This window comes from Taudactylus pleione, unplaced genomic scaffold, assembly GCF_031769625.1.
Source record: "Taudactylus pleione unplaced genomic scaffold, aTauple2 ptg000051l, whole genome shotgun sequence".
Taxonomy (NCBI): domain Eukaryota; kingdom Metazoa; phylum Chordata; class Amphibia; order Anura; family Myobatrachidae; genus Taudactylus; species Taudactylus pleione.
In genome coordinates, this window is record NW_028284453.1 from 2,076,717 (window position 1) to 2,092,196 (window position 15,480).

Consider the following 15,480-nt stretch of genomic DNA (forward strand, 5'->3'; position numbering starts at 1 on the left):
CCTCTAATTTGTTTAGGCACTTGGTCTATCATCTTATATCTCAAAGAAGAAAGATTGTGCTTATACTGTTTAAAATGCCGTGCCACAGGTTGTTCCTGCTCCCGTCCCCCCAGGGCCAAATGTATTGATGACCTATATAGTGCCTTGCAAAAGTATTCACCCCCTTTGCATTTTTCATGTTTTGTTGCCTCACAACCTGGAATTAAAATGGATTGTTTGAAGGTGTGTATCATACATTCACAGAACATGCCTACAACTGTGAAGTTGTGTTTTTTTTATATTGTGAGTCAAACAACATTAAGGACAACATAACAGAAAACTTCAGCGTGCATAACTATTCATCCCCTTAAAGTCAGTACTTTGTCAAGACACCTTTAGCGGCAATTACAGTTGCGAGTCGCTTTGGATAAGTCTCTATGAGCTTGCCACATCTTGCCTCTGGGATTTTTGCCCATTCCTCAAGGCAAAACTGCTCCAGCTCCTTCATGTTGGATGGTTTCCGCTTGTGAACAGCAATCTTCAATTCTGACCACAGATTCTCAATTGGATTGAGATCTGGGCTTTGACTAGACCATTCCAACACATTTAAATGTTTCCCCTTAAACCACTCGAGTGTTGCTTTAGCAGTATGTTTCGGGTCATTGTCCTGCTAGAAAATGAACCTCCTTCCCCGTCTCAAATCACAGACAGACTTGCTCAAGAATATCCCTGTATTTAGCACCATCCAACTTTCCCTCGACTCAAATCAGTTTCCCAGTCCCTGCTGCTGAAAAACATCCCCACAGCATGATGCTGCCACCACCATGTTTCACTGTGGGGATGGTGTTCTGCAACCAAAAAGTGAATACAAAAAATGGTGTTTTGCTTATATACTGTATTTAAGTTATAACACCAGCATGGTAACCATACTCTACGTAGTGTTACACCTGTGTTGGGATCCGACACTGCCGTGTGAACATACTTATACACCTTTTGCACCGACATATAAATCCCAGGGTGATGCACGTGAACACGCATCAACCCGGGATTTATTTCAGTGTAAATGGATCCATCCGGGTCAAGGGACCCGTGGATTTAACTCTGGTAGTTTGACCATGGGTCTTTCACGTGACACCCTGCAGTGTAAACGGCGCAATCCGGGTCCTGATTGGCCAGCTTCAGCATTCACTGCAGACCCGGCTCTGGTGTGAATGGCGCCGACTCTGGAATATCCTCAGTCAACACCGCAATACGAAAGGGTTCTATGCCAGGTCTGATCCGGGTTGGAACAGTGGGCCAGATTCAGACCCGGACGCTAGGCTGCATGCACTTGCAGCTGTAACGAAGCCCAGTATGCAAATGCTGCAAGCGCACGCTAAGACATAGGACGCCCCCTATGTCTTTATGTGTGTTCGCTGGGTAAAGTAAGATGCCCACTTTCAGATGTCATCTCCAGGAAGTGTAGACGCAAGCACTGTGAGCATGACTATGTGTAAGACAGTGAAGTGACGTGTATGCTGAATGTTAATTATGCACGCCCTTATAATGGTTATTAAAATGCACTGACACGCCTGCATTCGCACATCCACCCCCCCGTTTCCTTTGTCCTTCCCCTGTCACCACCCACAAATGGGTTGTTCTGTCACTCAAAGTAGCGCTATGGCTGTGTGCTGGGAGCGGTTGTCTCCCAGTCGCAGTGACTAGGTTGTGCGCGCGCACTGCGGCTTTTACGTATGCACAGTTTGCAACAATAAGTCGGCTGCGAGCAAACGCAGCCTAGTGAACAGGTCTGAATTGCCCCCAGTGTTTCAACTCCCGGATCAGACCTGGCACTTTGGTGTAAAAGTGGTATTATTGTTGACACCTCCAGTACCGAATCCGTTAATAGTTGTGATAACTGTCTTTCAGAATAAAATACTTTATATTACAGTACAACCATTACCAACACACTTACTGTAGCATCAGTTCATCTCCATAACACAGTAATATCCTAGATCATAATCAATGTAATGCAAGTATTTCTAATTTACCAACAGAAACATCAAAAAAGAAGCAGGACCCAGTGACTGAGTATTACAATGTACCAGCTGCTACAGTGGTGAGTAAGGAACTGATTTTAAAATAATTTCACATCTCAAAACATTATTAGGGGTATTCAATATGGAGCGAAAACTCTGTTTCTGCGAGGTTTTCGCTCGGATGATGTCATTTTCGCCGCTTTTACTTTTACACCGTATTCAATTTGGAGACTTTTCGCTGGTGCGAAAAGTATATTGCATTCGACCCTGCGAAAAAGTATCACCAAGGAATGGGTGGCGAAAAAAAGTGCAACATTTCGGAAACCACCCTGCAACCTTCAGACAGTCCCCCAAAGGTAAACTGTGTCAAAAAAAAAAAAAATAATAACTCAGAAGACCCCAAAAAAAGCACTTTTATTTTTATGGCGAAAAAAAAAAAATTGGGGGGTACAAAGTTCAAAACTAGCGAACTACAATCTAGGGGGGTCCCCAAGTATGCCCCAGGTGTTTTTTTTTTTCATTGCAGGTGTTTGCGGCAGGTGGATTTTTCACGTTTTTTTAAACTTCACTTTACCAATTTAAATATGCTCTCCCCCATTTTCAAGTACCCAAAATTTGCTGGGACTACTTATTTTCAGCCAAAAAAACTTTTAAATACTATTCTTCACCACCTTCCCAAATCCCCAAAATAACAGCTATCGAGCCCGTTTAAAGACCCCAAAACCTTCTGCAGGGCGAATTGGGGGTATCCAGAGTGATCCCCCATGTCAGAGCATCTTTTTGGGGGTGTTAGGGTAATTTCCCCAAAAATCAGCGAAGTTTTCACTGATTTCACATTCGCCGGTTGCCGTTTTCGCCGATTTCATATTGAATACGGGTATAATCGGGGGCGAGCGCGATACTTTTTCGCCGGCAAAAGCTCCGATGTGCGGCGAAAAAAATCACCAACGAGGTTAACGTTTCATATTGAATACCCCTCTATATGTATTCTATCAAATCACCATATTTTAACGCAAATGTGTTATTACATACAGTACATCAGTGATCAGATCTTTCCACAGAACATTAATTCCATTAATAAATCACATGATCTCATGCCATGACTCTTATTTCATAATTTGCTCTAGTGCTAAAACTGTGTGTGCATTAACAAGTACAGGTGCATAATACTTTACAGCAGAAGAAGAAAGGCATTCTGGGTATGATTATTCAATAAAGGAATTTCATCACTTATAAATTTCACAAATTGCTCCAGATTTGAAAAAAATATATATTACACCAACTGGAAAACCAGGCAACACATCATCAGTGACCTGTGATAGACTATAACTAGGACTTTGCTGCTATACAGTACTCACTGTTTAAATAAATGCAAAATAACTGTCTTAGTATTGACATTGTATTTGTGTATGATGTTGCAGGAACTTTCCTATCTACTTTAATATGGGGAGCAGTTTGTTAATTGGTAATTCTGGGCCTGATTCAGAGCCGTTCGCTATTTGCGGTCGTTCGTTCAAAAACAAGGGGTGGCTATTCAAATGATCCGTTCGCAAATTGCAGTCTGTTCACACCTCTAAGTCTGAACGAGCGAGCAAAACATACGCTCGTTTATTTGTTAAAAACGCCCCCTGGCCGCTCGCACCATACGTCATGTCCGCTATTTATTAGATTAATCGAGTACATCGACCAGCGTATGAACTGCTCGCTATTCTTGTGGTTGGTTTTTGCTACCACAATCTTGCGAGCAGTTCTGGCTATAAAATAACCCAGTGACATGGTCAATGACGCTGCTGTATTAATTATGCACACCCATAAAACGCCCGTTTTGACCTTTAAGCACGCCTGCGTTCTGATCTCCACTCCCCGTTTTCAAGCACCTTCCCCTGTTACCACCCACATACGCCTCATTCTGTCACTCAAAATAGCAGGCATTCGCTATATTGCGAGCACATGAATTTCGGCCGCACTGACTGGTTCGCGCATGCGTATAACGATCCGTACGCATGCGCAGATGTGCGAACATCGCTCGGAACGAGCGTACTGCCGCTAGCGAGTGGCTCTGAATGAGGGCCTCTGTCCATAATGTAGGTGACAAATTAATATAATGTAAAACAATACTCCTAATACAAAATGTCCAGATATTACAAAATAGATTTTGTTTTTAACCAAATACTGTACATTTTGTAAACAATGAAGTCTCAAAATTTTTATTTGTAGAAATCATTTCTGCAACACTGATCTTTTGCTGAAATCATTTTGTACTAAGAAATTTAATTTCTACTACAGAGTAATGATTTTATGCTATAAAACAGATCTTGTATCAGAAAATTCAAATCTGAAAGCACCTGCAACTTTTGTTATCACTAGCTATTAAATATGATTAATACATGTTATAAATTAAATACGTGAACCCACATTAGACATTATGGAATTGACTGTGTCTGTGTGACTGTGTGTGTGTGTGTCCTCTTTATGCATGCAGCATATATATTTTACATGTTTTAGTTTGAAATGGATGATGTTGCAATTTTAATTGCAACGAAAATGTAAATCTCCCATCTATGACTGTAAAATATAGAAAAGTGGAGCATAAAGGGTAGTTAGGAAGTTATTGATTGGCTTCAGTGTCGGCTCCTGCCTATAACTCCAGGGGGTTCCGCTGCTCTGCTCTCTCTGTCTGTGCAGCCAGCTTGTGCTCATACATGTAATCACTGGATTGCTTCCATGTTACACAATGAACTTTGGACCTCATTCAGAGCCGCTCGCAAAATGCGAGCGCTCGCTCTGAATGAGGGCGGCCGCATCCATTTTGGGAGCCAGCCTCCTGGCTGCTTGCTAGGCTGTGGGTTACCACCCACAGCTCTAGCGAGCGACCAGGTTGATGGTCACGATGGTTGCGACCATCGTGACCTGCGAGGAGACCCTTGTAGGGTCTCCTCTACCGCAAGCCCCAGAGAGCTTCCGGCTCTAACAGAGCCGGAAGCTCTCCCACTGACATCACTGGTGATGTCAGTGGGGCAGAGCACAAACGGCAGGCGTACGCATGGGAACAACTCCATTTGTGAAGCCACCCCCCCTGCCATGCCTACAAAACGGGGCGAGCTGTTGATCACCATCCACAGCCACCCCTTTTGTAGTGAGCGGCGGATGTGAGATGCTGTCAGGAGGGGTCTCTAAGCACTGGGTGGCAAGTGGCTCATTAGCATATTTTTGCAAATTGCGCTCTGTGAGAAATCAGAGCTGTGATGGCGTTTATGTGCGGATCTGAATCAGGCCCATGGACTGAATGCGACATTCAAAATGTTGTAATTCACCATGTCGACACTGACATAATGTCAACATTGATGCAATATTGACACATGATTTTTTGGTTAGGCTTCAATTAGGGTTAGACATATACTTAAAATCCCATTGTCGACATTCTAACTGTTGACATTGTCGAAGCCGGATGATTGGCTGAGACCAAATTTTTATGAATATCTGAAGACGCCATTTCGCATCTTTAGCACGATGCCATACAGATGGTATACAGTGCTATTTTAGCGTTGTGCGAATGCCGTACTAACTACACACTGTTAAAGCGCTTACATAATAAATGCAGTGATGACAGACAAGTCTTGTGGACTTGTGTGTGACAAATAATTAAGAATACACAAAGATATGGTGAGTGTTTGCTCTGCATACAGATACAGTATGCCTATTACAATTGAAGTATAACACAGACACTGATATGCTCAAAAGGAGCGTTCTGAATGTATACAATTGTTAGACGTTTGGCCATTGTTAGCAATTGTAGGCCTTGTATCCAATGCTAATGTGGTTAAAAAGAACTGAATTGTACTCTGAATAAACCATTGTCTTTAAATCTGACTATCATTATATGCCTAAACAAACTAGCATTTACATTTGTGATTTCATCAAGCATCTGCTGGCCACCTGTGAAAACCCATTGTCTGTCATCTTTTAGTCCAGACAGAAGTAATATCAAAATATGCCAATTAATGCATATATATATATATATATATATATATATATATATATATGTTTATTAACAGAAAGTGGTATATAGCGCTAGTCCTTTTAAAATGTTACTTTTAGTCTTTAGATTAAAGTGATGCACTCCCCAGCTCTTCAGGGTGGCAACTCCTTCTCCCAAATACTGTGGTTCCAGCAGTTAAAATCTAACAAAAAAAAAGTGGAAAGGGAGCGCCTCCTAGTGCAATCTCGTACAGACCGTGGTACCCTTCACCAGTAGTATTCACCTATGTGATGGAGGTGTACCTTAGGCAGTGGAATTAACCACAATTCAATCAGCATAAAACAACCAATGGCATGTTCAGCACTTTGCCTTCTTTTTCAGAGCGGGATTACTCAAATCATATAACACCAGCCGTAGTAATTATGCAATAAAAGGTGTAAATAGATGCACACATAAGACAGAAAAAAAATGCCCGTACATTATAAAATAATTCAATAAGCTTATCTGTAAATGTTAATGATCACTTTACAGGAGCCCTGGGCAGAAGGTAACATCAATCGCTACTAAGCCTCAACGCGTTTCGGCCAAACCAAATGTACAGGACTTCATCAGGAGGATAATAAATAATCATAGCCATGCCCTATTTATACCCTACAACTATCCCTTAATTAGTGGGCGTGAGTACCGCCACTCTGTAATCGAGAATGCATTCCAATGACCCAGAAATAAACCGGAAATGCGTTCCACAGTCCCAGATGTCATTTCCCCCAATGTCCATTTTTTGGACTCAAAAAGGCCTTTCAAATGTCCCCTACCACAAGCGGTTTGCCCGCTCGGAGTCCACCGGCATGCTGGATAAGCTGAATAGGTCACAGTGACCTCACCTCCAGCAGCCGCGTATAACTCCGACGGGATCCGCCTGTTAGTGATGGCGGCCATTTTGTTGTGGATTACCCTCTAGTAATCAATCTAGCGTTGGCTATCGCCATATTGCCATGGTCTAAATCCTACTACAATAATGTGATAATGTTAATGGTGAGGAAGGTATAAACCAAAGGTGACCAAGCATCTTTTTAAACACCTAAATAATAGGGACATGTCCCTATTATTTGCGCTCATTGTCTAGATCAAAGCGCGGGACCTTTATTTTTACTTGCAATAATAATATTTTGTGCTTTGGAACCACACTTATGGTTTGGACAGCGATTATTTCAGGTTTAAATAATTGTTAGGGGTATAGCGATAGTTAGATTTCCATAGTTGGGGTCTCATAGTGAAGTCACGCTACTGACTTATTGCATTGTATCGGTCCTCAATCTCTCAACAAAGGGTGGAATGGCACCATATCACAGGAAGAAACGCAATGTGTTTAAACCTGCACCATCTAATGTTGTGAGACAGAGACCCGTTATTGTGTAATTTCAAGGAGCGCTGGCTAGGAACCTGGGGACGGGAGACAAAAGTCTATTTCTTTCATATCTGTTTCCAGTCTTCAAACAAATTGTTTCGATTGCATTGTTGTATTGATAGTGTGATTACATTATTCTAAGTCTCTTAGTCATTTTGTCATATCTGGGACTTTTCTGCACAGAAAAGGTGTATGATAGATGTATATTGTGGTGAGAATAGGTATACTGTGTGTTCCCTATTTGCTAGGTTTACTGATTGTTCCCTATGGTTAGGTACCGTGTGTTGGGCCTACATTGTACACATAGCAGGTGTATTGCAGCAAGGACAGTGATTTTGTACCTTGAAGAAAGCAAGGAGACTTTCAAAAACCGGCTCTCAGTGTGATTGCAAAATTCAGTGATCAGTTAGGGTTGTTGGGCATTGCAATTGAACCGCTCGGTTGTGGCAGACCGTGATTGTGAACTGAGTTGTTGTGGGGGAAATCACTGAAAAGGGTAGGGGTTATTGGAACTCCTAGATGCTAGCAGTGCAAAGTACTCGAAAAGGGATTTTGTTGTGGGGTACTGTGTATTCCGACGTGGATAGGATTACTTTGTGTTAGCTATCCAAATGGCAGGATAGTTGCATAGGCATAAGTTTTGCTCCTCATTGTGCACGCTGTTGTGCACAACGGGAAGGAGTGCGTGGATGTTAGCTCTTGAATCGTTCACCGGTCCACGTTACCTAAGCTGTTTTAGAGTTTTCCACAGATGGGCGCTAGGCAGTTCTTGGGGATGGTCGACGATGTGCTGCTTTTGTAAGGGCCAACAGGTTTGGCATGGCATATAATGTATACAAAATACGGTGTGTTTGCTATTGAGCACTGTGATGTATGGATTAAGACGATGAGGAAGTATGACAAACCTTTTCCTAGAGTTGGTAGTTTTGATGTTGAGGTGTTGAACAATGTTAGGGACAGCATCTGTATGGTGAAATCCCTAAGTAATGAGTATAGTGAAGTTAAAGTTGTGGCAGCATGAGGGGAACACGTGGCTTAGCGCCGTGCACGAGATGCAAAATAGCACCGCGCTCACGATACTAGGGAGCACGCACGCAATGCTAAATAGCGCCTCAAGGGAGCATGCACGCACGGCAAAGTAGCATTGCCAAAGGTGCATGTGTTAGTGCAGGCGCAACTTCCGCCACCCTATGCGGCTGAAGTTGAAGATGCAGCCAATACCAAAAGTAATAAAAATTTAACAAGTAACTTGTACCTGCTTCTGAGCAATGATAAGGAAAATGTTTATAATGCAGATGAAGAACCTGTTGTTATGTCCGGTGTTTCCCATGCTATCCAGATGTTAAATTTTCCACCAACACATGAACAGGTAGTGGCCCCACCAGAGCCAGTAGCAATGATGGCTCCACCTAAGCCAGAGGTAGTGGTGACTTCACCAATGCCCAGAGCAGGGGTGGCCCCATCAGTGGTAGTACAGGAAATATTATCACACGCTGCAACAGTAGCGGAAGTTGTTAACACTATTCGTAGCAGTAATATGCTGAACCCTCCATCAGGTAACAAGGCCAAAGGTAACAATGTGGTAGGGATCCATCCCATCCGGACAATAACAGTTCCCAATGGGAATCCGATTTGCGAATGGTATAGTGACCACAAGGGATGTAGCAATGCATTGTCCATGGACGAGAGCGGAGCTACTTCCATAATGACAGATTTCCCTGACCCTAGAAAAGATTTAGCTAAATGCCAGAGATTTTTAAAGGATTTAGGTAATGCTCATGAGCCAACCAACAAGGATTGGCGAGTGGCATTACTGGCCTGTCTTCCACACAATACCGACGTGAAAAAGATTATCACGGCCTGTGTATTGGATGGAGATAGTCCCCTAACGGACTAAAGTAATCAGGACAACATATCCCGCATAATCACCCAATTGGCTCTATATTTTCCAGTAGTAGTTAACTGGAGTAAAATATTTTACAATTAAGCAGAAGGAGAGTAAGTCTGCAGAAAATTATTTCACTAGAGGGCTGCAGACTATTACCCAGTACACAGGGATAGAGAACATAAAAGACAACACACACTATAGGGAAATAGTCATCACGGTACTTATGGATGGTCTAAAAGACAATCTAAAGACCAGGGTTCAGACCTCACATCCTGGATGGAGGGGAATTATGGTAGATACCCTCAGGGAAACTGCATTTGAACATGATAAAAACATCCTCAAGAAGCGTGAAACCCAGAGTGAGAAGCTAATGGCTGTTAACATTCAAGCTCTTGAAACAATGCACCCACAGCCACCAGACACTTATTCGCCTGTGCAGCTACAAGTTTTCAATACATATCAACCTGTGCAGTCACAAATTACACAGCCATATCACACATTTTGGCAACAAAACACATACCACACACAGCCACAACCCCCATATCCACATCCTCAACCTTTCTTTCCACACTCCCCAACCCACACCACAACAACCTCTCAAGCCACACCAACCACGAAGGTGTTATAACTGTAATCAGCTGGGACACTTAGTTAGGGATTGTAAAGTAAGGAAACAGGGACCACTCAACCAGGAAGCTCCAAAATTACCCAGTACCCATTAAAGCCAGAAGTGGAGCTAGGGGTGTATCCTGTAATTGAGATTGCTGCAACAGGGAGTTTTAGTCTGTACAGCTAGTGTAGCCAATAGTCCCATCTTTCCTGTGAAGAAGAGTGGAGGGAGGGGTTATAGGCTAGTACAAGACCTTAGAGGGGTTAATAAGGTAGTAGAGAGCCAATTCCCTGTAGTGCCAAATCCCGCTGTCATTCTCATGCAGATCCCACCAAATGCAACTCATTTTACTGTCATTGACCTCTGTTCTGCCTTTTTCTTTGTCCCTTTACATCCTGACTGTCAGCATTTATTCACCTTCACATACAGGGGTGTACACATGGACACGATTGCGCCAGGGCTTCATAGACAGACCCAGTATCTTCTGCCAGGCCTTTCACGACTGTTTACAATCTTTTCAACCTGCCAATGGATCTGTTCTAATACAATATGTAGACAATTTGTTGTTATGCTCTGATTAGTTTCTGTCATGTTTAAATGATACTAAACTTTTGTTACTTCATCTCTCGCAAACAGGGCACAAGGTTGCAAAGAACAAATTACAGCCATGTCAGACTATGGTTAAATACTTGGGACACTGCCTAACCCAGGGGCTACGACATCTGACTACCGACCGTATTTCTAACTGGGTAGAGGCTGCCACTAATACTGCTGCGTTCACTGCTAAAAAGATTGTACAGGAATTTGTATGCAGATATGGTATCCCTAGGATCATTGAAAGTGATAGGGGTACTCATTGCTCAGGTGATATCTTCCAGAATATGTGTAAATTGATGGGTATCAATAGTAGGCTTCACACCCCCTATTGACCACAATCCAGTGCCAAGGTGGAGAGGGTAAATGGCACTATTAAGAACAAACTGAGTAAGATCATGGCTGAGACGAGATTAGCATGGCCAGAAGCCTTACCGCTAGTCCTCCATAGCATCAGGACCACTCCTAGACCTCCTCTTAATCTGACCCCTTTTGAGATACTGTTTGGTTGGCAACCTCATTTGATTGTAAATCCACAGGATGATTTAAAGAGTAACAATGAGGTCACTGTGCAGTACCTTATAAAAATGAGTAAGCAGTTGAAGCAGCAGCAGGAGAAATTTAAATTGTTGTCACCTGATATGCCAGAAACAAAATGTCATGATGTTGAACCTGGAGAATTTGTTATGATTAGAAATTTCTTACATTCAGGGTGTTTGACTGATTGGTGGGAAGGTCCATATCAAGTGTTGCTGATGAGTACAACATCCTTGAAAGTGGCAGAGAGAGATACTTGGGTCCATTCCTCTCACTGCAGAAAGGTCAACCAACCAGTGGAGATACAAGGCGGAGTCGAGGCAGATAACGTAGGCCTGTCAATCACGAGCTTCTTACGGGAGAGTTAAAGACTGCAGTGAGATAACCTGAGCTAGGGAAATTTGCAGCCCACTATTCCAACAATGGAGGGGCGGGCTGGGTTTGTGTTCTTATTTTCTTCCAGAGTTCTCATGATCCTTGTTTGGTTCGGGATGTCCTGTTTCTGTAATGGTGGGCAGATGATGGAGGGAGAGGTCGATGGTGATATCGATGGAGTGGAGTTAGGAAAAGGAGTACTAAACCAATCGGGGGGAGTATCTGACCAAACTCAGTACAGTAATTGTTAAGAGATCTGTTAACCAGGAAACTCGGAGACAGTGTGAAGGTTATTGTCTGAGGAATACTGTATTTGTGAGTATTGTGGGTCCCTAATTGGTGAGAGATGCATCCAAAGGTGCCAGCCTAAGTATGATCCATATTGGGGTGGGTATCCTTTAGGGGATTACCATAAAGGATAAGGCAAAGTTTTAAATCAGACCGTCTGTTGGGTGTGCTCTCACATGCCTCAGGGACAGCATAATGTAGGGCTAGTGCCATTTCCATTAAATGTCTCTGAGGTCCTTGAATTGCAAAAAGGGAAGTCGCTGGATGGAAAATTTCTTATGTCCAAACCACCTCATGTTAAACTCCACCAGTACCAGGTTGATAGATCTCTGTTATGTTTGAACATCACCAACCCCAATAAACCAGGGGATTGGGAGGTGACTGGGAATAATCAGACAATGACCTATTCACTAAGAGCTGATAATGAACCAATCAATTTTGAATTTCTACGCTCCATTAGATTAAATGAGAGACACTTCCTGTACAGGTATACATGTAGTGATACCAAGGTAATGGTTGGCAGAGTACCAGAAGGGTACTGTGCAGTTATTGTACAACCCAAGACATGTACCAGTCAGTTGGGAAAGTCTGGGGTTGGATTCCTTGTCAGAGAAATGTGTTTTACGATTATGATGTATTCTATTCCTTACATGCTCCCAGATGATATTTATTTTATATGTGGAAGGAAAGCGTATAAGTGGCTCTCTCTGAGTTCAGAAGGTTTATGCCATCTAGGAAGGGTACTCCCAGAGGTTATGACACTTACACATGGTGAAATGCTTGGTATCCATAAAAACACACCATTAGTATGGATACCAAGGTAGAGGAAGAAATGTATTACAATTTTGAACTAGAATGTATCATCAGATAAAATGTGAAGAAGTCTAATCAGGCATAATAAAAAAATGTATTATAAATGTGCCATCCAACATCCTAAATAATGTCATCCCAAGTCCCCAAACTTCCTTTATAGGTTAGATGAGTTCCCACATCTTGCCAATGATCCGTTATAGATCCGCAGATGGCATATAAGGATTGTTTTACCCTCCTTCAGAAGCATTATTAATGGTTCCATGACCAATCTTTGTCACACCATTGAGGACATTTGAATAATACTTTGTTATGTCTGGTTAAAAAGGATAAGAACAGAATGTGATAGCATGTTGTTTGCTATCAAAGGGTGAACTGTCGAAGCCGGATGATTGGTTGAGACCAAATCTTTAAGAATATCTGAAGACGCCATTTTGCGTCTTTAGCATGATGCCATACAGATGGTATACGGCGCTATTTTAGCATTGTGCGGATGCCGTACTAACTACATGCTGTTAAAGCCCTTACATAATAAATGCAGTGATGACAGACAAGTCTTGTGGACTTGTCTGTGACAAATAATTAAGAATACACAAAGATATGGTGACCGTTTGCTCTGCATACAGATATAGTATGCCTATTACAATTGAAGTATAACACAGACACTGATATGCTCAGAAGGAGCATTCTGAATGTATAGTTAGAGACAATTGTTAGACGTTTCGCCATTGTTAGCAATTGTAGGCCTTGTATCCAATGCTAATGTGGTTAAAAAGAACTGAATTGTATGCTGAATAAACCATTGTCTTTAAATCTGACTATCATTATATGCCTAAACAAACTAGCATTTACATTTGTAATTTCATCAAGCATCTGATGGCCACCTGTGAAAAACCATTGTCTGTCATTTTTTTAGTCCAGACAGAAGTAATATCAAAATATGCCAATTAATGCATAGAGATATATATATATATATAAATTCATGATATATACATGCATACACATAGACAATCGCATATGTATCCACAATGCGTGCACACATATACACCGTTGCTATTGCAGAGATAAACATACACACATTGATGATTGCATATACATTCATATAAGTACACATGGACGCATGTGAACTTATTGATGTATATACACATTGATGAGCATTTCCTAGGTTAAAACACAGACGCACATTAGCGACCACAAACATATACATATATTTATGCCCACACTCATAAAAGGTTCCTGCACTTTATGGTTCTTATAAAAAGCATTAATAATGATGTTAAATGTATGCAATTGATATTTAAGGTATGCAATATAGTAGACATGACATGTTTGGTACTATAATGATACCCTATTTCCAGATATCCGATTATATCGGCAAGAGAGTCGGATCATTCATTTGGGAGTTATGGATCATATTGAATTATTGGTTAGAAATGTAAAACTCTGCATGCTATGTCTGTAGTTAATTTAAACCAATTAAAGAAAGACAATGTAATCTCAAGAGACTGTTGGAAGACTGGGCATACCCCTAGAACTGCCCAATAAGAAGATCACCCAGGAGCAAGAACCAATAAAACAGTGTTTGTTTGTCCTCATTGTGTTACTATATCTTTTAAGAGTATATATACATGCACCTATGGGCTAGGAGTCAGTCATTACCCATTTGATGACTGCAGACGTCAGGATTGATCAGCTGGGACTTGGTACTGGGGTGCATGCGTATGTATTGGCTGTATCTTTTGTAGTATGATCTTTGCGCTCATTGTCTAGATCAAAGCGCGTGACCTTTATTTTTACTTCCAATAATAATATTTTGTGCTTTGGAACCACATTTATGGTTTGGACAGTGTTTATTTCAGGTTTAAATCATTGTTAGGGGTATAAGCGATAGTTAGAATTCCATAACATCTATAATGTCAACATTTTGGCAATGTTAACATTATGTGAGTGCCGACATAATATACCACATAAATTATATATAAAACCAAATAATACATATTATACACATAACACGCCTCTTTTTTATTATTTCTATTATTTTTCTAGCATCGTCCTGCTACCCAGGATGCTACATATATGGTAAGTGTTTATAGAGATGCAACAATCTTTCATGTTCCTTTAGTAACAAAGAATCCACTCAAAAGGAATTTATTACAGTGACTAAAATGTGAGAGTAAAGGAAATAATGGTGACTGTTCTAAGAGATTACATTATTTATATTTCCTTGCCCCAAATTGCTGCTGCCTATCCACCCTGTACAGTCACCGTCTCCACTCCTTGTATCTCTTTATACATTTTGTACAACAAAATGACATCTTTGTGTTACATTGAGGCACAAGAAATGAGGAGCATAAAATGTGCAGAGCCCACACTAAACACAAAGCACACTGTGCCCACAGCAAGTGGTGTCACATGGGGGGCTCCTGACACTGTGAGGGAGCCGGCACTGCAACACAAGCAGTCAGCACCCTCTGCACCCCCCGTAATAGTAAGAAGAAGGGGACCACGGGGGATCGGGCCGTGAGGCCACGCCCCATCCTCTGAGGCCACACCCATTCACATGAGGCCACTCCCCCTTATCGGGTGACACCGCGGGGAGGGACGCCACTGCCCACAGCTCCTCCAATCAGGAGTTACAACATTTTGCATCCTCATAGATGGTGACATAGTATTGGGGAGATTTAGATATTACAGAATATATTTACTGATTTACCTTGATCTTTTCCCCATTGTAGTTACAGTCTTAAGCGCTGATTCTGAGTCACATGCAAAAAAGCTGTAGCTGCGGTCGGCCGCTGAAGCCTGATTTGCTGTCTTATGTGAACGCAAGTATCCATAGGACTAATGCTGGGGTTTATGTGTGTGCAAGCAGAGTCCCGTGCCACCCATTGGTTAAACACAAGCTTTCACTACTGCCATCATATGTATCTGCACGTGCACCAGCCCAATGATAGGTGACGGAGATCCATCAGACACAGGCTTCCCTTCCCTGAA

General features: G+C 41.9%; 1 protein-coding gene across 1 annotated transcript in view; it reads left to right on the forward strand.

Moving 5' to 3' along the window:
- Positions 1-15,480, forward strand: part of LOC148535443 (cell adhesion molecule CEACAM5-like) — a 257,680-nt gene that overhangs the window by 4,637 nt on the left and 237,563 nt on the right. The window contains exon 2 of the mRNA XM_088462611.1: positions 8,680-8,955. Coding sequence (XP_088318737.1) covers positions 8,680-8,955 — 276 coding nt within the window. The remainder of the gene's footprint in view (positions 1-8,679; positions 8,956-15,480) is intronic.